Source organism: Calonectris borealis, chromosome Z (genome assembly GCF_964195595.1).
Source record: "Calonectris borealis chromosome Z, bCalBor7.hap1.2, whole genome shotgun sequence".
Classification (NCBI taxonomy): domain Eukaryota; kingdom Metazoa; phylum Chordata; class Aves; order Procellariiformes; family Procellariidae; genus Calonectris; species Calonectris borealis.
The window spans coordinates 678636-703493 of record NC_134352.1 but is presented as its reverse complement, the minus strand read 5'-3'; the positions used below and the strand labels follow the sequence as shown (position 1 = coordinate 703493).

Sequence of the window (24858 nt, the reverse complement as noted above, 5' to 3'; positions counted from 1 at the left end):
GTATTCACTAGGACACAAGGAACTGTTAATCGGCTGATGACGAATAGATGACACCCCATGTAGAGGAGACACCTCTAGGAAAGCAAAACGCTGTTTGTCTTGCCCAAAAGGAAAGGCCCCATTCTGTCTCCCCGAAACGCCCTTCTTCCTTTTTTTCTATTCAGGAGAGAGTTGAACCTTACTCTCGGAAATGTAGCTCTTTCTCTTTATTCAGGAAAGATTTCATCTGTCTGGGAGGATTCCAAAGGAGAGACAGTTTATAGGAACAAGATGTTCCACCAATCTTTTTTTTAATTTATTTTGTGGCTTGTGGCTTTAGGCCGAGACGTCTGGCACGCAGAAAGGCAGGAGGCCTGGCAGGGGAATGGCCGGCCGCAGCAAAGGCAGACCGTCAATCCCAGCCCTTCTGTTGGCTTTCCTCACCCGCCCCGGGCTGCTCCCAGGTGGAGCCGGGCCGGGGCCGGGGCCGGGGCCGGGGCCGGGGCCGGGGGCGTGCGGTCCCCGGAGCAGGGCGGCTCCGCGGCGGGGGCAGCGCTGGGGAGGGCGGAGCGGCGCTGCCGGGCCTGGCGCTGGGAAGGGCCGCGCGTCAGGGAGCGCCGGGCCCGCGGCGCGTGCTGGGAGGCGTAGTCTCCCCGGGGCGGCAGGCCGGGCGGCCATCTTGTGCGTGGCGGGCGGCCATTTTGTGCGTGGCGCAGGCCCGGTGGCGCGGGTCCTGCGTCGGTCCCCGTCGGCTGATCGGGGGCGGCGGGCTTCCCGCTGCGACCGGGCGCGGTTGACAACATATGTCGGCAGCGAGATGGCAGAGGAGACCTTCTCGCCACTGCGGTGCCCACACCTCTACTCCCTCGCCACCTCCCTCCCGTCAAGCACGGCGCATCCCCGCTTGTTCCGGTCAAACGCTGCGCGGTGATTGGCCTCTGGGGCGTGCTGGCCGGATGCGGGCGCTGCGGCAGGGAGATTTGAACGGTAACGGCTGCGCCAGGTGGCGGCTGCCGAGGTGGTGAGTGCTGCCCCCCGGAGCCGATTAGCCTCAGAGGCCGGGTGGCCTCTCGCTCGTCCCTGGCGGCAGGGCCCCGGGGAGGCCGGGGCGGGCTTGGCGCATCTCGCCGGGCGGGCGCCGGCCAGGTCCGAGCAGAGCTGGGCTGCGGCCGACGTGGGAGCAGCGCTCCGAGCCGCCTCTTCCCGGGGCCGCTGCCTGGGCGCAGCCCGCGAAAGGAGGAGGCCGCTGCGGCGTCCTCTCGGGTATCGGCTGTCGCCCTGTGGAGGGAACTGTGGCGGGGGCGTTATGGCGGCTTCTGCGAAGCAGTCGCCCGCTCTCGCTGCTCAGCGTTAGCCAGGAGACCCTGAAGGACGCTAACGTTTTGTGGCCTTTAGCCTGCGGGCGTTCGGGCTTACACCTCTGGTGAATTTACTGCTAGGTGTGTAGCACTTGCTAATGAAAGAAGGTCTCCCTCCGCCACTGTAGCTGCAGGAAATGTGCTTTCCATTTTTATGAGTCTGCTCAGAGTGTAAAAGCATGAACAATGAACACTAGCCACCCTTTCTCCTTGCAGGTGCAGAGAATAATTGCAAGATCCCTGTTCCTCTCAGAATGGCTGTAGGTGACTACGAGGAAATTCTGAAGTACTATGAATTACATGAAACAATTGGAACAGGTAGGCTTAATCTGTGAATGCAAACAGATATGTGTGTAACTGCTTTAGTATTTATCTAAGTATAGAGTAACTGTTACTGCGGAATCTATAGGTCATGTTTCAAGTGTGTATTTTGGGGGACAGAACTCTGAAAATGTAATTGGAAGTTGGTAGCAGTGATCACTCCGTCCTCTAATGAAGACACTGTGCATGCTGCATATTCCAGTGTAACTATGAGATTATAGGCAAGAAAGTGTGTCATTATACTGAGCTTTAAACGTCTCTTTTTTCGAATTCTAGGTGGGTTTGCAAAGGTAAAACTTGCGCGACACCTTCTCACTGGTGAAAAAGTTGCAATAAAAATCATGGACAAATTTGCTCTAGGGGTAAGTGGAAAGATACTTAAAAGTTGGTAGCATCTTCTGCTGTTCTTGTGGAGTACTCAAGAACACAGGGGTGCGACATGTTGAAATGCTGCCTGCTTGTCCTGTTGGCTATTGACAGATGTTGTAGACTTGAAAGAATTTTAACAGTGCCCTTGTGCCCTCTTGTGGAGAGGGCAATATTCTCTGGCTGTAAAATTGAGGAGGTTAAAGATTATTACAGTAATTCACACAGAATGCTGAAGAGAATGCTAGCTATTTTACATCTGCCCCTCTGGGTTTTGCTGATCAATGTACCAGAATTGTAGGGAAGTAATGGCAGAGCTATTGCTGGATTGAATTTGAGCAGTTGAATTGTATGCTGTCATACACATGCTGTGAAATTTTGTGTTGCACTAGTCTGATGCTTACTGTGATGTACAGTAGTCAGCAATTTCATAGCTTGCTGTTGTGGTCTCTTAGGATGACTTGCCTCGTGTTAAAATAGAAATTGATGCCATGAAGAACTTAAGTCACCAGCATATTTGCCAGTTGTATCACGTAATAGAGACATCCAAGAAAATATTCATGGTCTTAGAGGTAAGGAACAGTGTTTCTGCCATGGCGAAGTTCCTGGTTTTAGCTGTAGCGGTAGATGATAAAAGAGTTCAAATGAAACAATTTTTGAAAAGTTATTTCAATGGTGAGCGTGTTCAAGACGCTTTAGTTTAAAAATTAAGCTGGTAATATGTTCTATCTTCTTGTAAAAGCTGCTCTTCACTGTGTACAATAAGTGAAATAACTTTAATTCCTACGTTGCGCTTCAGTTATTTTACAATACATCAGCAGGATACGCGGGACCCCGGAACTCCCGGGTGGTTGTCACCTCCAGGGCAGTCTGTATTGCCTGTGACGTTAGTGTGATGTATCCGTTGCAACGTGTCAGGCAAGAGTCAGGCTTCTCAGCTTGTTTGGTCTGCCACAGTGCTGACCTAGGGCACATGTGGGGGCACTTAGGCATTACTGTGATAAAGCAGAGGGAATGGAAGAGTGTCCAGTTGCTGTCCAGTGCTCTCGTTGTTTAGATTTCATTACTGCATTCTAAATGTATTCTGTTTTTCCTGTCCTCATGCAGTACTGTCCTGGAGGAGAGCTGTTTGATTACATAATTTCTAAGGACCGCCTTTCAGAAGAGGAAGCTCGTGTATTTTTTCGGCAGATTGTTTCAGCAATTGCTTATGTTCACAGTCAGGGATATGCCCACAGGGATCTCAAACCAGTAAGCCTGAATAGTCAGATTTGTGTAAATATTAATAAACACCCTCTTTTATTTCTCCATTAGGAGCCGGAATAAGCTATGCTTTCACCATTCTCTTGTGCTTAGAGCTCTTTATCTAACATTGTTGTGGTTTAACCTGGCAGGCAGCCAAATACCATGCAGCTGCTTGCTCAGTCCCCTCCCCCCCCAGTTGGATGGAGGGGGGAGGGGAAGAAGCGGTAGTGTAAGAGGAAAAACTTGTGGGTTGAGATAAAGACGGTTTAATAGAACAGAAAAGGGAAAATAATAATGCTAATGATAGAATATACAAAATGAGTGATGCACAATGCAATTGCTCACCCCCCGCACTGAGCGATAACCAAGTAAGGATCGCTATTTCCTGGATCATGCCTACCATTCATATTCTGAGCATGACGTCACATGGTATGGAATACCTCGTTGGCCAGCTGGGCTGGCTGTCCCAATGATGCTCCCTCCCATCCTCTGCGTGGTGGTAGGAGAGCTGTCCTTGGCAGGATACTTAGCAACAACTGAAAACATCAGTGTTATCAACATTCTTCTCATACTAGATCCAAAACACAGCACTAGGAAGAAAGTTAACTCTATCCCAGCCGAAACCAGGACAAACATCTTCTGAAAGAGCGTTATTTCTACTTGCTACTACATTCCTCAGCTGAGCTGGATGTGGCTGTTTCTGAGGAAGGAGCTGCTTCTGAAAGAGAAGCAGAAGAAAATGCTCCATCTGGGAGTGGAGCAGAGGCATGGATCTGACTTTGAATGTTGCTTTATTCCCTTTATTCCAGCTTGTACCTGGAGAGAGAATGATGCCACTCTGTTGTGCAAACTGTTCTGTCTTCATGCCCAAAGGAAAAAGCGACACTGGTAGTTTAAACAAGTGGTGGCTAGACAGAGGGTGTAAGGGGAGATGCATGCTATTGGACCCATCCTGTGGCTTTGCTGTCACTGCAGAATTTAAGCATAGGTTTAAGGAATGGACGACTTGAGTCATTTCTCCTCAAAGGGGTTAGAAATTTGCATTTTTAGAGACGCTGACATCTCTGAGAAAAGCAAATTCTTAGTGCACAGTTTTCCTAGACAGCTCATGAAACTTCAGTTTGATGTCTTTCCTGTGCTGCGGGGGCAGAAACTAGATGCGCTATTCTAGCTGTGCTGAACAGAGGACTAGAGTAACTTCTCCCAATCTACTAACTGTGCTCCTTTTAATACAGCCTTTTCTGCCAGAGCAGACTGCTGCCTCATGTTCAGCTTGCTGTCTGTCACCTCCCCCCACAACCCCGGACCCTTCTCAGCAGATAGCAACTAGTATTCTAGAATCTGGGATAGATTCATTAGCAACCAATCAAAATCTCCAGAGGAGAGCGTTAGGTGAATTCTAGCTGCTGATGACAAGAAGAAATAAGGTGAAAGAAAATGTGGTTCCTTGGATACCTGGGTTATAGAAGCATTCATTACCACTTTCTCTTTTACCAGGAAAATCTGCTGATTGACAAGGAACATAATTTGAAGCTGATAGACTTCGGACTTTGTGCAAAGCCAAAGGTAAGACTATCAGCTGCTTTCACAGAGTAGAGCTAAATCAGCTACTGCACGCACATAAAAAAAATGCATGTTTGACTTGGGTGCAATGCAGAGACTTGCCCAAAGTCCCTAAATACAAGTGTTTGCGTAGTTGTCATCCAATCACTAATTACTTGGTAGGGCCTTAACTGTGTGAGAGAGTAGTTAACTGCGTGTTATGACTAGACTGTTAGATCATTTTCTCCTCTTACATCTCCTCATCTTTTATCATAATCTAAGGCAAAGATCATCTTTTATGTGTAGCACCTGCTGTCACATATAAAGGCCTGTAATAGAAAGCTTATATTGGTATGCACATTTCCCTAATAAGTTTCAGCGATGTATGTCTTTTTTCAAAAGATTTGTATGTATGTGGAGATTATGGATTGAATCAAATAGTTTATTCCAGTTACATTTACAAATCCTCTCGTTCCATATGCTTGTACTGAATTGTTTCCTGAGTTTAAAGTTGGTTTCTAGGAGCCCTTTCTATTTGTCAGCTTAACATGCGAGGTGGGTGCTGTTAAGAAACAACTTAATGGGAAGGAGGTCTTGCTGATCCAAAGACAGTTACTTGTCCTTAGCTTGTTTTACTTCACTCAAGTTAGAGCATCTTGCAGGCAATCAAGACTATTGGACCATCATCTTGGTGGTATAATGTCATCTTATTCTGATCTGCTTAGAACAAAGCCCCGGCAAAGTAATAGCATAGTTTTAATAAGGAAGTATTTTTAGTGTTTCTACATGAAGTTGTTGCATTAAATATTGGTATAAATAACCAGCTAGCCTCATGCCCAGTAGCTCTTGGATCCCTTCTTCCCAAGTTCCATCTCCTCTTTGCAGTCGCAAAGGGAAGTATTCTTATTGGAGAAGGAGCTGTGGAAAAGACTGCTAGGATAATAAATGAATGGAGCAGCTTGGGATCTGAATGTTTATAGTATACTCATGGTCTTAGGCAATTTTTGCCTAGTGAAGCCATATATTACACCAAAGCAAAATATAAGGTGAATGTAGATGCACAGCAGAGGAGAATGAAGCCTCTGAGGGCTCTAATATGTCGTTGCTAGAAGACTTAAGCTGTGTTAAAGCCAGTGCTTCCGTGTGATCAGTTTTCTGTGTTATTCTAGGGTGGCCTTGATTACCATCTGAACACATGCTGTGGAAGCCCAGCTTATGCAGCACCAGAGCTGATTCAGGGCAAAGCATATATTGGCTCAGAGGTACGTAGCACAGTTTTGGGTTAGGGTTTTTTTTTCACCCTCGTGTATTTAAAGGTGGTGAGGTTCAGATATGTGCACTTGGCTTGTCTCTTGAATACTGCTGGATAATGTTGCCTATGTAGTTCTCAGAAGCTGCGTGACTAGCCTCAACTGTCACAGCCTGGAATAGCACATAGTGCTCTGTGCCACAGATCATGTAAGCTGGCTAGTTCGTCTCTGACTAATCCTTCACTATCTCCATTTGTTGTTCCTTGTTTAGTGTCCTACACAACAGTAAGTTAAACTTCTTCCTTCTACTGCATATTCTTTCAAGCACCAATTTGTTCTGTTAATTATCCAACTCTTGTTGCAAATTTTTGTACAGCCTCAGTATCTTGTATGCTTTACCAGGCCTTCCTTTAGCTTGAAATTCATGTATGAAAACTTGATCTCTTTGTACTGCGCAGTGTAGCAAAATTTGAGAGAAGAAAAAATGTGGAGTTTATCCAGCTTTGATTCCATGTCTAGAACATTAGGCCCTGCTACTTGCCTTTGTCAATCCATCCAAAATGCTGTAATTGCAATCATCTCAAACTTCCTAAATTGCTGTGCTGTTGGATGGAATCAGTCTTTTTTCCTTTTACATACCTTTGCACCACTGTCCTTGGCCTCTAACTCCTGCTTTCTTTTTTTTGTTTGTTTGTTTTGTTTCCCATGAAGTCCAGTACTTTTTCAAGCCTCCTTTTTCTTTATGGTCTCTGTGGGAATTACAGTATAAGGCAGCATGAAGCATGTGTACCTTGTTGTGCCTATACAAATAGAGAAGAAGCAGTATGGCTTTAAAGTTGATTGTAACTGTGCTGACAGCTGTTGTAATCAGTAATATGTTGCTAAATCTCTTGTGAGTTTGATGTCATTTTTGCCAGTGAAATCCTTGTAGATTGAAGGTAACGCAGCAATTTGGTGACCTAAGGAGAGGATATTGATTTTACTAGTGCTCTAGCTTGAGTGAATTGAAAATTGAATTTGGGTTGTGTGCTTTCACTTGGAATGTAAAAGTTCTGTCCAGAATCAAGGAGCCTGCTTTTCATGAGTTGTACGTGGACTTTGCCAAAGGGAGACAATATTACCTGTATCTAAGCCATTTTAGATAGATAAGGTTCATGGACTTCTACTCTTATTTTTTTAGGCAGATATTTGGAGCATGGGAGTACTGCTGTATGCTCTACTGTGTGGCTCTCTCCCCTTTGATGATGACAACGTCATGGCTGTCTACAGGAAGATAATGGTAGGTATTGATGGTGCTAGAATACATTAGGAATAGACATTGCTAAGCGTTATGAGAGGCCTTTGCTTTTCTGATTGCGGAACCTGTTGAGCTGTGCCTAGGGCGAAAAAGCATATCTGCTTTTACTTTGCTACTTTTCCTATCAATATTTTGTGGATTTGTTTCCATCTTTGATCGGCTTTTGCAGTACTCTAATGTCCTGGTTCCAGCTAGGACAGGGTTAACTTTCTTCCCAGTAGCTTGGGGGGTGTGCTGTGTTTTGGGTTCGAGAGTTGATGGCCCATTGATGCTTTGGCTGTTGCTGGGTGGTGCTTGCACCGGGAGGGGGGAGCACAGCCGGGGTGGTGGACCCAGCTGGCCAATGGGGTATTCTATACCATGTGACATCATGCTCAGTATAAAAACCAGGGGTGTGGGGGGGCTCGCCCCCCTGTTCGTGACACGCGGTTGGCGGTCGGTGAGCGGTTGCGTTGTGCATTGCCTGCTTTGTGTATTCTGTTATTGTTGTTGTTCTCATTGTTATTATTACTGTTCTACTTAGTTTTATTTCAATTATTAAACTGTTTTTATCTCAACCTGGGAGCTTTCCTACTTGTGCCCTCCCGATTCTCTCCCCCATCCCACCGGCGGGGGGAGGGGTGTGTGTGTGTGTGATTGAGTGGCTGCGTGGCGTTTATTTTTGCTGGCTGGGGTTAAACCACGACATCTAGCTTGGTCCTATAATATGATAGGAAACTGAGTTTCAGGAGAAGCATCTTCTTGGGGCTGGATTTTTGTATCTGAGCCTTTATCTGGCTTCTCGCTGAATTGTATGGAATAGAAGTGCAATATGTAATTTGATTTACCAAAAATAATGTTCTTAAATGTCAGCTATTCTCATGTTTAGGAGAAGCAGGATTCTGCATCTGCTATTATGCTTTCCTCCTCCAAAATGAGGGGGAAATGTAAGACACCGTAATCAACAGAAAAAGTTAAATAAATACCCAGCAACTAAACACCACACAGCCGCTTGCTCCCCCCACCTGCGGTAGGATGGGGGAGAGAATCAGGAGGGCACAAATAGGAAAACTCGCGGGTTGAGATAAAAACAAGTTAATATTTGAAATAAAGTATAACAGTAATAATAATGATGATAACAACAACAGTAATAGAACATACAAAGCAGGTGATGCACAAAGCAACTACTTACCATCCACTGACCAATGCCCAGCCTGTCCCAAGCCACGAGAGCCACCTCTTCCTGGACCATGCCTCCTAGTTTATATACTGAGCATGACATCATATAGTATGGAATACCCTATTGGCCAGTTGGGTTAGCTGTCCTGGCTATGCTCCCTCCCAGCTTCTCATGTGCACCCAGCAGAACGTGGGAAGCTGAAAAGTCCTTGATCAGTGTAAGCACTACTTAACAACAACTAAAGCATCAGCGTGCCATCAACATTCCTCTCATACCAAACCCAAAACACAGCACCACACCAGTTACTAGAAAGACAACTAACTCTATCCCAGCTGAAACCAGGACAAATAGTAAATAATAGAATTCAGTAATTGTTTCTGCTTCCCTGTAAACTCCTGATGCAGCTAAACAGCTGCTGTTCCACATTGTACACACACCTCTACCAACCACTTCTAAGCTGCCATAAAATTTATGTTGATAAAGCTTCCAGTAAGCGAGTGGGGTGAAGAGTAGCTGTGTTGGGTAACGGCTTTGGCTTCCTCTGCCTCGTTCTCTTTCTCTCACCTAGAGTCTGGTATGTCTAAAAAAAAAGCCAAAATACTCATCAAGAGTGTTCAGGGACTACTCTGGTAGGAGGCAACTGACAGCTGTAAAGTGCAGGATTCGTTCATCAAATGGCATGGCTTTTTAGTCTGGAATTGGAGCGGACTCGAGTACCTTGACAGAAGGTCTGTAGGAAGCTCAGTTTGAGTTATTGTAAAGAACTTAAAAAAAAAAAAGAAGCATTGGCTAACTGATCCAAGGAGATCGTGCAGAGATGCTGATATTCAGATCACCATTAAAATGATACAACTTTCCTACTTGCATAATCATAGAATATCTTGAGTTGGAAGGGACCCACGAGGATCATTGAGTCCAACTCCCTGCTCCTCGCAGGCGTACGTAAAACTAAACCATGTGACTAAGAGCGTTGTCCAGATCGTATTAGCAAGCACTTGCAATTTCTTATTAAAATCGCTATAAAGGGGAATCAACTAGGTTTTCAATCAGACTTGAGCTACCTTTCCCTTTCTGCTTGTGGTGTGAACTGTGTTGTCTACCCATAAGGTTAATCTACATTGAACTTGTCCATTTATAAGCATACTTTTGTAGGACAACAGAAAACCCTTTATGCTGGTCATTACGTCAAGATGCAGAACCTGGTAAATGATCTAAGTTCTTAAGGTATTCATTCTCTTAGACTTGTTAATAGTTGAAACGTGAACAGAGAGCTTAGATGTGGAACGGAGATCTTAAGATCATCAAAGATGATTTCTGCATAGTTATACTTGTCTCACATGCACAGGAACTAGGAGCCGATCTGTTTGGACTGACAGAATGTTGGCCTGTGAAACTTGTTTAAGTGAACTGAGACGACCAAGTTTTAAAACTTAGTCTGGGTGCAGTCGAAAACTGATAATGTCACAGGTGTTAAGATGCAGGCTTGCTATTTCCACTTGGAATTTGTTTTAATTTTATGTGGTTGTGAACTGAAAATTGCTTGAAATGAGGACACTTACGCACTGTTATAGAATTTAATTTCACACATTATGGATCCTGAAATTTATTGTAATCTGAGCACAGATCTATTGTTCCAAGTCAATGTAATAATCTGCTGCTTGAATCTAATTAGGATCATGACTTACATGCAGTGTTTCTTTCCCTGGAATGTTCCACATCTCTTCATCTGGGAATACTTGAATAAATGCCTTTACTTTTTGAATGAAAAATCAAGCATGTGATGTAACTTCTTAAAAAACCCTCATTTCTCATGTGATCTTATGCATCTGGTAGCTATTGCAAGCTGTTTACCTTCCAGCATTGCCCTCAGTCAAGTAGATGCTAATTTTGTTTTTCCTTGTCCGATGTTCTGTAGCAATAGATTAAAAACAACATATAGATTACACGTGTTGCTTGACTTGGCTTAGTTTCAGAGTAAAGCTGCATTGTGAAACAGCCTACAAACTATTTATAAATAGCTCATTAGTAGTGTCTTTAAAGATGTAACTTAAATTCTTTAACCTGTGATATCAAAGCAATACATACTCTGCTTAGAAATGTATGTTGCATATAATACCAACTGTTTTGTTATTGAGGCATTTGTTTGTAGAAATAAAGCTGTCTTGACAAATTGATAGTTATGTTGTTTCACAATGGCTGTTTACTGATTTTTATTTATTTTTCTCTATTTTCATTGAGAAGTAAATGATCCTTGATGGTGAATTTGGTTTGTTTTTTAGCTACTGTCATTGTACCTCAAATCCAAAAGCCATTTTCAATTTTCTTCTAATCAAGAACTAAAAAACCCCTAGTAAATCATTTGATTGAAAGAAACTTACCTGTTAGATCTGCAACCTTTTTCCTGTCTGCAGTTTGAGTAGAGATCGAAACTCTATCATTAGATGTAATGTATTCAAAAGAAGAATAGCTAATGTTAAGGATGCTTTATTTTTAGCGTGTGAAAAGTAGTGATTTCAATGAATATTCACATTTCAAAGTGCTAATATCAGTCATTCATGCTCCAACATGTTTGCACTTCTAAAACTTCAGTATCAAGTTGATATGATGAAACAATGCAATAGATAAGGAGCAGGTTAGCTGCAAAAGTGGACTGAGATGGAAATGTCACACAAGCTGAGTGGGTGTAAACTGTAGCTGGTCATTCAAACATAGCATTTTGCTTAGTAATACAGCTGGGTTTTAGTACTACCATTAGATTTATTCAATTCATTCTTAAAGCTAAGTTTGCATGTACCTGCTGTTCTTCCTTTTTGACCAAATACATATGTCACTATCATCCAAGTAATTTAGCAGTTCCTTTTAAGCTAGCTGTTCAAGGTTCATTCTAAATCCTCTTTTTTTCTGCAGAGAGGAAAATACAGTATTCCAAAGTGGCTCTCTCCTAGCAGTACGTTACTACTTAACCAAATGCTGCAGGTAAAGGTATTGCTTCTTTATAGGTCTATAAAGTACTATTGCATAGGTCAAAACATTACATCAATAAAATACTTCAAAAATATTCCGTATTTAAACAAGAAGTTTAATTCTTGCAAATTTTTGAAGAAAAGATTAATATTGCCTTCTGCTGAAAACTCTTTGAGAAGAGTGATTTGGTATAGAAATAATTAAGCAAAGTTTAAATGGTTAAACAAAGTCTTCAAGCAGCCTGCATTTGGTTGTTCTTAATTGTGCTGTATAAATAAAAGCTGTTTTATGAATGAAGCTAAACATACTGAATGTGCATATGGGCTACATCTAAGCAATCTAGCCAATGCTAAATATTCCTGGAACATTTATTGTAACTGTAGGTTCTATAATTGCTCTTCACAGCTCACGTGTTTGACCTTCCTTTTGGCGAAGCTATGAAACAGTATTGGTTTCCATTTGAGCTACCCTAAAAAGGGTAGCTTTGGTTCTGTTTGAACCACCCTAAAATTCTAAGTAGAAGACAAATTGCTTCTTCAGTTCTTCTCCATGATTTAAGTATCAGCTTGATGTTCATTGCCCACCAGGTGGACCCAAAGAAGCGGATTACAGTTAAACATCTGCTAAGTCACCCTTGGCTCATGCAAGGTTATTCTGATGCTCTTCAGTGGCAAAGTAAACACCCAGTAAGTACACTGGTCAGATGAATACTAAAGTATTTAATGTAATCTTTGCTGGCTTACTACCATCCTCACAGTATGGGGGTGTGAAGACATTTCTCCAGAGATGAACTTTGAGACGACCATGGTTCCTTTCTGATTATTCCTGCTGTCAAAATGAAATTATTTTCTCTTGATTTCTCTTGAGGAGGAATTTCAAATGTGTTTTCATTGTATTCTGCAGCTGATGCTTAATTTGCAAAATAACTGACTTCTCATCAAAATGTGAAGTATTTCCACATATGAATGACCAGTTGATTCTCCAAGCTGCTTGTTATTACTTCGTTTAAAGCGCAAAACGCAAATGTTTTTGAGAGCGGGTTAGACATGATTATGGTTTATCTTGTATCTAGTCCTCACTGAAAATTGCTAGTTTGAATAAAAACTTGACCTCATTGAAAGTATGTCCATCCTGTCTCTCTATCACTTGTTTTACTTGTATGAGAGACTAAGGTAGTACGGAGAGCAAGAAAATAAAATGATATAGCTGTCAGTAGTAAGTACTGAGAAGTTCCTGCATGTTTGCAGCTAATGCCTCCCTTTGGCCACTGGATGCCACTGTTTCTCTAGGTAAAGAATATCTTTACTGTGCTTGCAGCATCAGTTCTAACTGGCTCTAGAAAAGATGTGTGTATCTGATAGCTTTGAATATTTAAGGAGAGATGAAAGTGTAGCTTCCGTTCTAGTAAAAATCTCATCCGCTGTCAGGCTTTCTTATTTGAATTCACAATCTCTCACCAAGGAGGGGCCAGACTGTGAAGTTGTTGAACTTGTATGACTTTTTCAGGCTGTTCCCTACAATATTTAGCTATGATGCTAACTTTAAAATACAAAGTCTAAAATCATGGTTGATTATTGACTCAGCCTACTGGGGTTCACGGCAGTGTCACAGTGAGATATGGATTATGAGACAGCTTGAAAGCGTCATGCTTCAATATCAGTCATGTTCTTGCAGCTGGGACATCTTGATGAAGACTGCATAACAGAGCTTTCTGTGTTTCATAAACAGAGCAGGGAGAGTATATCGGAATTAATATCAGAGGTAAGAAATATATCAGTAATTTACAGTAATTAAACACAGTAATACAGCAAATAAACTTACTGTATTAACAAACTAATGCTTATTTAAGTATGAAATTTTTAATACTTTTCAAAGTTAAGGAGCCCCTGCAGAACTCCTGAATCTAGCTGTAGCTTATAACTACAGTTCTGAAGTTCAAATTTGTTTTTTACCTTTTCTCCTTTAATTATGCTCATGATGTTTCCTAAACCTTACTGTTATTTCCTGCCATTGTAAAATCCTTCTGAATCTCTTCAAGCCAAAATAGACTTACAGAAATTTATAGTTGAACAACAGATGCCATTTGCTGGATTAACTCTTTGCTTTGAAATGGTTCCATAAGAGGGGGAAAAAAAGGTAAGAGAAAAATATCAGAGCATCACCCAGACTATAAAATATATTTTTGAGAGTTACTATTCACAGTTTTTTAAAAAAGTGAAAATGTTTAGTCACTTTTGAATACAAATGACAAAAGTTGAACTGACTACTTCTAGAAGAATTGTACAAATGTTAGCAATGACATTGCAAGCTGTAGAAGAGACGAAACATGATGCCTACCCCAGCTTTAACCTGAATCTGAAAATTCTCCCTTGAAATTGAATTTTTTGCTTCTTTGTACATGGTAGCAATGATATAGTTCTTTGCTTTGGAAAAACTGTTAGGGTTTCTACATAACTGTAGTAGAAACAGACTTTTAAAGTGTGTGTGATACTTAACATGGATTTTTGGAGTTAATGCTACTTGTTCTTCAGTTATAGGAAATAATCTGTCTACATGGGGAAAAGTCCTTCCAAATAGGTTTGTGGCATTTGCATATTCTTTTACTGGCGGACTTCTAATCCCTTATAACTAATTCAAACTAATTGTACTATGCTGCAAACCTGTCAAGGATTGTACCCATGTTGCTCACAAGCAGAGTTGCTGAAAACCATGCAAAATGTTGGTGCTGCTTCTGGGAGAAGAACAGGGGGGAGGCTTCAAAAAAATTGAGACTCTGGTTGAAATATTGGCTAATCTGAATTAATAGCTTTGCCATTCACTTCAGTAGATAGATTCTGGCCCCAGCATTAGTTTTCACTGTAATGAGCATACCACGAACTAACTTGCAAAGAACAACAACCATAGTCTGTTTCTTGATCTCAAACACATAGCGTGAATCAACTGAAGTCTGAAATTACATTTAGGTGATCAAACATTAGGGATGCACATGAGGTAGAAAGACTTGCAGACACGCAGAAATTTTCAGAAGGTTGAGCTTCCTTTGTACTTACAATGTTTCCAAAGAGAAAATTAAAATACGCTTTTGGTTTTCCCCCCTCCTCAGTGGAAATATGACCAAATGTCAGCAACATATCTCTTGCTTCAATCCAAGAAGGCTCGTGGCAAGCGTGTTTGCTTAAGGGTTCCATGTCTAACAGGGCATACCAGTACAGCAGAATCAGCAGGCCTCGAGGTAAGTTTTCGAATTCAACAGGACAACATACTGATTAAAATGCTGCTATGGATTAAAAAAGCTTTGCCTGGGAAAACAGACTGGTGCCCTAAACATCAGTAAGAGAGCATGTATGCAGTCAGCCAAAGTCTTGGTCATTAAACAGTTCAGTCTCCTCATTAGCATGTTGTAGCAAGCTGGGCTCCTTCTACGAATTGACATTACTGGAATAACTATCTGGGAGGATATGGTGCATTATGAGTACTGGACAGAACCTCCCCTTTTCTACTCACAGAAATAGACTAAAATTGCCCATTGTCTGGCCTACATGATCGTTCCAGATTTTCTTCTGTGATGCCTACCTTCTTACTGCACTCTTTCACATTAGTGTCTAAATATTTTTGTACCTTGCAAGTTGCATTTGGCACTGCTTAGTAAGGAAAGTCTTCTGAAACATCCTGAAACATCCTGGGCAGCCTACTTTGAGATGACATGGACACTACATGAGCTGATGGTCAAACGGGAGAGATCCAATCCTTCCTCATCTGTTTCCTTTTAGAACACAGTCCCAGAAAGGATTCTGTTTATTTTGAGTAAAGGAAGCATGTTGCTGATGGTTTCTGATGAATGGGATTCTCAAGCGGTTTTGTGTATCATGGTAATTTCTGTTCCTGTGGTTGGTAGCAAAGCGCAAATAGGGCACTTCAGAACTTGTCTAAAATTGCTAAATTGCTTGCAATATGTATAACATGCAGCTATATGTGATGTTGGTGATACTCGTCTATGTTTGACAAACTCAAAAGCCTTCAGTAAAATTGCAGACTTCCTGTTAGCCATTGCCCCTTGAACTGTAGACATCTGTGTAAAATTGTTAATTAGCTATCTGAACGTGCTGTTCTCTGCATAGAGACAAGCACTCAGAACAAATACTTTCTTATGCATCTGATTCAATTGCATGTAAATCATTTCAGTTCACGCATACAACTGCTTTGAAATGCAGATGAGAATCCTAAGATTACCAGTGCTGCATAACAGATCATGAATCATAAGTGTTGCTGAATATGCATAATGTGATTTCCATGATCATGATGGGTTAGTCTTCTACACTCAGGTGATTTTAAGGTGCAGGTTCTCTAAGTTCAGTAGCGCTGATGCTGTGAAGTTACTTCATCTCTAGTGGTGGCCTAGGTAAATTGATCTGGCTAATGCTACTATTTCACATATGCATTATGCCTTCACAGGTAATTGTGACAACACAACACAACAATCCATTAGTCCTTCTACAGCGCTCAGGACACATTTAACTTACCTGCATGTAGATACTGTGAGTGAATATCAACTGAATTTGCTGAAATACCCAACTAGCAAAGTTCTTTAGCTACAGCTGGTCTAATGTGAAGATAACAAGCAAACAGAACCTTTAACTTAGCCAATTTCTGAATTTGGTGGCACAAGCTTGTACATAATACTGCCTTATTTCAAGCAGTTTTGTGTAGAAGGATATTCAAAAAAATTCACTATGGCGTGAATTTCATCTGGAACACGGTAGCCAAGGATTCCTATTCAGGCATTCATACTGTAATGGAGTGTGATTTCAACTACAATATTGGGCTATTAGCTTTTTGACTGTAGGTAGCAGACCTCTGGTAAGGGCTTTTTAGTAAGTCATCATAGGGGGTCTGGTAGCATACCAGGCAGCTCTGTTTCTATTCCAGTAGTAATGAAAGTTCTGATCATTGCAATATCCTTGATCACAGGCCAAGAGAAAATTACCTGCCAGCAGAACATAGCTTGGTAAAATGGTATCCATTCCAGCTAAGGACTGATAATTTAAAATAATTGTATGCAATTTCACTGAAGTGGTATGAAACAAGTCCTTGGGAAGAGTTTCCTGAAAATAACAAAAGGTGTTAGAAACTAAGAATACTGTGATATACATCTGACTGTATGTAGTATGAGCCATGAAGGTTAACAATCTTGGCTGAAGTTATGAATCCTGTGATTTAAAAAATGACAACTTTTTTTGGGACTAGCAATTCGATGAAGGCTTATGAATGCTAGTTCAAGTACAGATTCCATAATCATATGTTTTGGTTGTAATGCGTTTACCTTTATCCAGCCCCCTTTCAGACTTTTCTGCATTCTTTTCTTGGGTTCTTTCCAGCCTATTATTTGGCTTTTGGTAAAAAGAGCTTCTAGTCCAAGGCTTGAAATGAAAGGCAGGTATTTTTTGTGAGTTGCTTGTCTTCTTGACACAGGTCATGAAAGATGACTTGGTAATGGTACTTTGAGAATAATTTCACATCTGCTTTTGATACAAATGACAAATCCACAATGACAATATTAAAGTCATATTATAAAACTTAAGTCACCGGCATGGGAACTTCCATTAGCTATTAACCATAATTAGAAACTTAGAAAGAAATAAGATTTAGATTTTAATGACCCTTTTCTGATTAAATCTTCCTTTTAATAGTTCTGTGGAATCTCAACTGAATTTTTCTTTTCAGTCTGAAAAAACTATGACATGTGAAGATGTGTCAGACTGCAGTGAAATGCCGCATGCATTTGGATCCATGGAATTTTCTGATGCAGCTTCACTGTTTGAAGAGTCTCCATTAGAAGAATTTATTCTAAATACTCGCAGAAGAAAGCAGGTGTTTGAAGAATAAATACTAATTACTTTAAAAAAAAAGATCCTATTCTTAATCGAAAAAATCTTATTCTCATTGTACATAAAACTTACTGCATATTTAAATATTTGGTGGACCCTGGCCAAGGGGAGTTACAAACTGGTTAACGAAATGTTTTAAATATATAGCTGAACATAAATTGTGGCTTACTCTAGCTGTAGGTCATGATTCATTTGATGAGAACTTGAGCTTTGACATTTGGTTTGCATAAAAAGAGCGTATAGGGAATGAGTAAATGAGGCAATGAGGATTTTAAAACTGATGGGAAAACAATAAGGTACAGCAAACAAGTTTTCGGAGCTAGGCTATAGCTAGACAAGTCTTTGAAGATGTTCAGTCTGTCTGTATTGGACAAGAAAATCCAATGAAGCAATTAAAATTATACAATTAAACCAAATGAAAACTCTTAGCTGTGTTTAGATGAGCTGGTGAGCAATAGTCTTAAATGTGCAAACTGAAGAATTTAGAAGAGCAGGTAAAGAAATGGCAAATGACTTAAGATGTTTATTAGGAAGTTATAGAGGGAATCAGAGGTATTGAAAAGTTTTTAACTATTTTGCTCAATAGGCAAGCATTGTATGGTATTTTTAAGCTGCTTCATTTTTAGAATTTCCTTGTCTGTAACATTCCTGAATGTGATCAGAATACAGCAAAGGATGTCTTTTTTTTTTTGTTACATCTCTCGTAGCATTCAAGGCATGATGCTCAACTGGATGATACGGAATTCACACTGTCAACTCCAGTGACAAGAAAAGTGGCATCAAAGAAGCATGAAAACAAAGAGAATATAGATACAGAGTCAGCTTTAAGAAATGAAATGCCCTTTGCGCTTCCTGGTCCAAAGACTCCTTTTGCAAAGAGTCAGATTGAGACACAAGTACAAACTATACCCTGTCAGGCACCTGCCTTCAAAGGTATGGTGAATGTAACTAATGAAAACTTAGAACATATACATTGCTTAGGAATTATTGTAAATTAAAATGTGAACACAGTACTTGTGTATCCAACACATCTGTTTCTGGAAGACTTAACTTTTTTTGCCATATTCACCAGCCTGGTTTTTCTAGTACATCTGGTACAGTGCTGCAAGAGGTTTAACCATATATCAGGGCATGCTACTTGTATGTTAATTACAGAAGTCATTGCTGCTTACAGTATTGCACGTGCATGGCTTTTAGCACACTGACATGGAGCCAAGTGCTGTGTTCCTAAAACTTGCATCTGGTTCTACTTTTCCATGAAGGTTGAGAACACAATCTCCTCAACGCTCTGTTTTTTCTTTGTTATTACCTTGAGTGAAAATGAGGGTATACTTTTAGTCAAGACTGCTTTTATTGCTTCTTCTAAGAGAAATCCATGTTAGCGTTTCAGCATTTTCACAGTAAAAGGCCAGTGTGGCAGTGAAAATACTTTTCTGTTAACAATGTATAGGTCTTACAGTTATGTGATAGACCACAGAAATCTGTCTAAATTATGTCAACCTTTCTGAGTTATGAGAAATTTCTGTCCTCAGCCTGTCTAGCCATTCTTATGAAAAATGATGGATCCTGTATGTACATTATTTTTCCCTTCAACCTTCAACATAAAAGTCTTGGTGTTGATATTGTAAATGCTAACTCTGTTCTTCAAATGCCAAGGATTCCTTACAATAGGAGACTTCTGTTCCAGATGCTAAGGAACATTGTTCAGAAACAGTAAGTCTTTGCAGGCTGATTTAAGTTATAAGGGATCTTGGACATACCGCTGTTCAATGACATCCTTTATAAAGGATTTAAGGAAGTGCACTACAAAGACTAGTTGTTTATGTGAGTTTGATTTTTGTCTTAAGATTGTATGAGGTAACTTGTGAAGTTTTACTTCATGGTAAGTTTAAAAAGCAAAAGTAGGTACTCTTTCTGAAATGGGAAATGCAGAAACACTGGTTTAGCTCATTTTAGTGAGGTATTTATGAGGATTAAACAATTAAAAGCTAACTCTTTGATTCATTGAAAGATCTTTGATTCAGGAAAGGTAGTATTAATACTTTCTTAGAGACAGAAAAGTGGAAGTATCCATTGGAAATTTTGAGATCATCGTTGTCTGGGGCCAGGTGCAATTCTGTAGAGAGCTGAAACTTTGAACATTGAAGTTGGGTTTAATTGTAATAACTAATTTGCTGACTGTTTCACTTGTTTGATTCTGCACATTCAAAACCACGCTCTGCAGAACTCTGTCAATGTGTGGGTAGTAGAACTTTTTAGGCTGTTGCATAATGCGTACTATTAAACATGCCTATATAAACTCACACCCTTCATATAAGGGAAATGGCTTGGTAAAGAACGGAGCTATTTGACACAGTGAATTCAGTATTTATTCTGGGACCAGTGGCAGAGCAAGAAAGCAATTTTAATCCTCTTCCTTTCCAAATTTCTAATACTGAACTGCATTGGTCGCTCTAAGGCTTGACTTGTAGAGCCCTGGGGAAATCAGTCACAGTTTCTTTGTAGAGTAGGGGTAGTATCATTATTATATTAGAAACATATTTTACCATTCTGAAGATACAGACCTGATATAGAAAAGTGGGCTGGTTTTAGAAATAAATTATTAATCATGAGAAATCCTTGCTGAAGAAAAGAAAATCCTTTATGCAAAAACATACCTGCTTTGGCTTGGATGTTTTCTTTCAGAGACCCAGTTCACTACAGCCACCCCAATTAAGAAACTCACAAACCCAACAAACACAGATGAATTGACAGCAACTGAGGTTCTTCCTGAAAGAAGGTAAATGTCCAGTTATTTGTGTACACTTCTGATTTAGAGCAGGACTACCTTAATCCGTGTACTGCCTAGGAAGCCTTGTTACAGCAGCAAGCTGTTATTTCCATTCTTTTGGTAAAAATCTTCCTAAAACCTCTTTCTGCATTTGCTAGAAAACACTGAGAGAGGAGAAAGGTTTTAAAACTATGTAACTTAATTATCTTCAGAATATAGCCCTATTTTCCATAACGTAAGTTCCTTCTTATTCCATTCCCAAAAGGGCTGCAGTCTCTATATACATCTCTGGGTTTAAATCTCTACTGACTTTCAAACAGAAACTCTCATAATATACTGTATTTGCTTTGGTTTTCTTAATTCAGTCAGGTCTGGTAATATTTTAGTGATGTGTCTGAAATAATTGATTTCTAAACACTGAGGAAAAATAACTGATTAATTTGTTCATGTAACAGGTGTCATTCAGTGGAATTAGATCTCAACCTAGCTCACGTGGATAGCAGCCAAAAGAAAAGAAAAGCCAAAATATTTGGAAGTCTTGAAAGAGGCCTAGATAAAGTGATCACAATGCTTACGCCAAGCAAAAAGAAACGATCCACTAGAGATCATCCAAGGAAACTTAAGGTATGATTGCTGGAAAAATCTTACATGAAAAGAAGTATTAATTATTGAAAACATCCAAAACCTTTAGAAATGGTCTTGTGAAAACTTCTGTGATTTGACTTACCTGCATTTTACAGGAAAGTGCAGATGCTCTTACTGCATCTCTGTTAACATGAAAATGTCCCAGTCATCGCCAAGAGATGTTGTGTTAGTCTGGGCTCAGGCAAGTCACCAACAGATCAAGGGAGGAGTTTGGCCATTGCTTTTTATGTCCCATCTAAACCAAACGTGAGGGAAGCAGGATGGTTTTAAAGGAACCCTAGCTGAAAATTTTTAATCATGTTGTGCAATAGAGCTACTGATAGCTCTCCGACTTAAAAAAAAAAAAAAAAAAAAAAAAATTTGATAACATTTCTGGCTTAGGTTTCTGTAGTCCAGGAGTGATATGTCTGTTCCAAGATAGTCTTTAGATATCAAGAGAACCTGTGATTAAACTTAAAGCCTAAATAACTACACCTTCTGAAAGAATTTCTGGCACTGTCAGAATAATTTTGATTTTTAGTTTTGATGTCACTGTGTCCGAGCCAGTTGGCTACTTATTCTTCTTTAAGTAGCTGTAGAAAAAGCAGTTCCTTAGATAATGCATTGCACAGAGCACTTTAAAATTACATTAATAATTCATACCTACCAAAGTTGACTCATAAGGTTAATATTAGCTTTGTAGAATACACATCAAATGGCATTGGCATAATACTAGTGTAGTGAACTGAATTGTATACATCACTCAAAAGCAAGTAATATACTTCAAAAGTTATACAAGGAGGAATTTATACTTGAATCTGTAGATGACAAGTTTGCAAAACATGATTAACATGAAAGAGGCAAGGCTGTTACTGGGGCATAAACAGTTCCATAGAAATAAGTGGTGTATACCTTCAGCTGACTGGCTCCTGGAGCTGCCGCTGTTAGGACATCTACTGTACAGTAAGAGCTGTCTATCAGTAAAAGGACCACTTTGTGTTTTGCAGCCTGTGTAAATGAAATTCAGCTACTGTATTCCAGTTGGAAGCTTTTCCAAGAGGCACTTATCAGAGGCAAGGTGGCAGCCGTACAAGTTCAGGACATACATTGGACTACAAACCTGGCCAACTCATCGGACAGGAGTCCAGACTGTGCAAATAATTCAGAAACCTGAGCAATTGGAAACAAAAGCTAGATCTTCTGTCTCTAAAAGCTTTTATCCTTCTGCATCAGTTTCCCTTGTCCATAGTATATGCAAAATTACTGATGCATGTCTAGGGACACTGGACTACGATAGGAGAAGATAGAACTTTATTTCACAGTGTTACAGCAGTTATGGCAGGGAGTTCCATATGCTTTAGGCTGAATAAGAACTGTAAGAATCAGTCTTTTACTCTGACTGCATCCTCAACCTATGTTCATTTCTCAAGCTATTTTATGATCTTGTCTTCTCTCAGCTGCTTCTGTGACTTCAGAAACTAAATAGAGCTTTTGTGGCATATTACAGTTGGCATACACTTTCTCTCGTTTCATATGGGTGTCTGAAAGTTGTTCAGGAAGTCACTTCTTGGATATAAAGTGATATAAAACCTCTATAACTGTAAACTTACGAGTAGTAAGTTACCTTTTTTCTTTAAACATGACAATGCTGTAGTCCTAGAAAAGCTGCATGGCGCCATGCCTCTTCCTTGATATCGGAAATGCTCAGTCTCAGCTAGGCAGCATGCTACTGGCAATCTCCCAGCTGTGGAGCGTGCAGTAGGCTGCTCTTAGCACAGTCGGGTGCTGTCTTCCGTAGTCCCCTCCAGGAATCGCCTCTGGCTACATACAAGACTTCTAATAGCCTCCGTGCTGCCCTGGCCCATCACTGCTACTTTGGATTTTATGATGGATTGTAGTTTGGACATGCTTTGATATTAATTGTCAAGCAGTTGTTTTTTAGTGTTCCTGTTGCTACTACAATGTCTTAATTAAGATAATATTGGGAAGTTGAAGCATTTGTCGCTATGGTTATCTGTTCCAAAGCTTGTGTTACGAAAACTTTTCGTAATGTCTTCAATTTTAGGAGAAGGATTTTTTTTTCCCTTGACTCTTTTTTTTTAATGAGCTGACTACTTTTAGGCACACTATAACGTTACCACCACTCAGCTACTGAATCCAGACCAACTGTTGAATGAAATAATCACTGTTCTTTCAAAGAAGCATGTGGAGTACATTCAGAAGGGGTAAGTGTAAAATATGATGACTTCAACTTGTATTTGTCTAAATAGTCGGTACTCCAGTCCTTGATAAAATGAAGTGTTTAAACTTACTTTCTTAGCCCCACATTGTAAAATACAATAATGTTATAGAAAGTGTACAGAGCACTAAATGAATGCGTGCAATAAAACTTCTCCACACAACGCAAAACGATGTTAAGTGAGCTCTAATAGAGCTCTTTGACAGTTTTGAAATGATAATAGTGAGGTAGCTCTTAGAGGCTGATGTGAATTTTGTCTATCTCTTGTGGAATCATAAATACAAGAGGTTTGTTAGGGTACAGACACATGACCAAATCAGACAATTTTGGGAGATAACGTGGATACCTTTTAAGCCTCATTCTTTGCAGTTAAAAGACATTAGCATTTAGCCAAGAGATCAGTATATTTTAAAAGCTGCACAGAATCCACACGCATTTGTATGCATTATTTTAATTTGTAGATTTGTGTTTTAATTTGTAGGATTCACTAACTAGACTAAGGTACTGAGAGTAGAATTGGTTCCGAGTTCTGATCAAAGCTTAGTCTGTTTCCTAATTTCCTAATGCATGAAAGAAATGTCGTGCTCACTTATGAAAATGCATTTTCTGAAGTTCTTGAATATTTAAATGATAGGCATTGGAGAATGTCAGAGTATACTTCAACTTCTGATGCATTTCGAAGACTGAAATCTGGAAGGATACTGAATTGCACAGAAGTACCTTCTCCCATTGTAATGATTTAAACTTCACATTCAGTTTTGCCACTTTTCACACCAGCTGAGCTGTAACCAGACTCTCAGCAGTGGTGTCTCTGCAGAGAGGAGAGCGGTCTTGTCTAGGAAAAATGTGGGAACACTCCATCCTTCCAGCTCTGCACTCTGAGAATGGGGGTCTGTGGCTAGCAGTGGTTCCTATGGCGGGTTAGGACGTTGGTGCTGCATGTTGGGCATAAGGATAGCGTTCTGGGACTAAAGTATTCAAAGCTGACTGAATTCTGAATTCAAAGTTCACTGAATTCTGGATTGTTTCCCGATATTCTGAATAGCAATGGGATAATTTCTGTAAAGTGCTTTTATTAATTCAAAATTGCATTGCAAAATAAACATTAAACACTTCAATGATTTCAAACTGTTCTGTTTTTCCTTTGTTTTGAACAGTTATACCCTGAAATGTCAAACACGGTCAGATTTTGGCAAAGTAACTATGGCATTTGAGTTAGAAGTGTGTCAACTCAGTAAACCTGAAGTAGTGGGTATCCGGCGACAACGGCTTAAAGGTGATGCCTGGGTCTACAAGAGACTGATGGAAGACATCTTATCTAGCTGCCAAGTGTGACTGGCTGATGCATGTGCTGAGAAGGCAGCAGTTTTGTACTGAGGCTTTAATCATAATGTTTTAGAAAGGTCTGTTCAGAAAAGTAATTCTTTGTCACATTCACAGCTTTATTTGAAAAATCTGTCATCTTTCTTGGGTTTTTAACCTCCCCTCTTTGTACGTGTGCCTTCTGTATGTTTCCTTTAATATCAAGTTTGCAATAAATGTTCTGCAACTGCAACTCTTCTGAAATAAAATTCTGTAAGCTGTTCCCCCTCATGTATTTTTCACATATGTGGGTTAAAAAAGTATTGGTGTTTGTACACTGAAGTTTATTTGGTATGTCTTCAGTTATCAAGTACATGTGGTACAGAAATAGTCATTTGCATAATTCTCTTCTTGTCTCTGCTTAAGTAGGATTTATTGAGATCATTAACGAAGTCACAGCTGTGGTTCCCAGAGTTGCACTATATGCTCAGTGTTGTACCAAATAAGAGTGTCTTCAATAAATGTGAAGTCAAGAGTGCTAGGATTTAAATTGTGAT

At 40.2% G+C, this 24858-nt stretch overlaps 1 protein-coding gene across 21 annotated transcripts; it reads left to right on the top strand.

Moving 5' to 3' along the window:
• The first annotated feature begins 654 nt into the window (after positions 1-654).
• MELK (maternal embryonic leucine zipper kinase) lies at positions 655-24584 on the top strand. 21 transcript variants are annotated; one of them, XM_075136426.1, is made up of 18 exons: positions 655-1000; positions 1554-1655; positions 1935-2020; positions 2480-2596; positions 3132-3275; positions 4767-4835; positions 5981-6073; positions 7242-7340; positions 11425-11493; positions 12069-12167; positions 13156-13242; positions 14585-14713; positions 17203-17349; positions 18074-18299; positions 20052-20145; positions 20592-20760; positions 22882-22985; positions 24157-24584. In XM_075136426.1, exons 2-18 carry the CDS (start codon positions 1592-1594, stop codon positions 24332-24334), a joined length of 1974 nt encoding a protein of 657 aa, XP_074992527.1. In that variant the 5' UTR covers positions 655-1000; positions 1554-1591; the 3' UTR covers positions 24335-24584. The 21 variants fall into 21 exon arrangements, with proteins under 21 accessions (XP_074992527.1, XP_074992525.1, XP_074992528.1 ...); XM_075136424.1 differs by having other exon boundaries at positions 11425-11499; XM_075136427.1 differs by having other exon boundaries at positions 655-1418.
• Positions 24585-24858: the final 274 nt, after the last annotated feature.

Coding starts and splice junctions, on each gene's coding strand:
- MELK (XM_075136424.1), top strand. CDS start 1,592: ATGGCTGTAGGTGACTACGAGGAAATTCTGAAGTACTATGAATTACAT. Junction 1,656..1,934: donor ACATGAAACAATTGGAACAG/GTAGGCTTAATC, acceptor TTCGAATTCTAG/GTGGGTTTGCAAAGGTAAAA. Junction 13,243..14,584: donor TATCGGAATTAATATCAGAG/GTAAGAAATATA, acceptor CCCCCTCCTCAG/TGGAAATATGACCAAATGTC.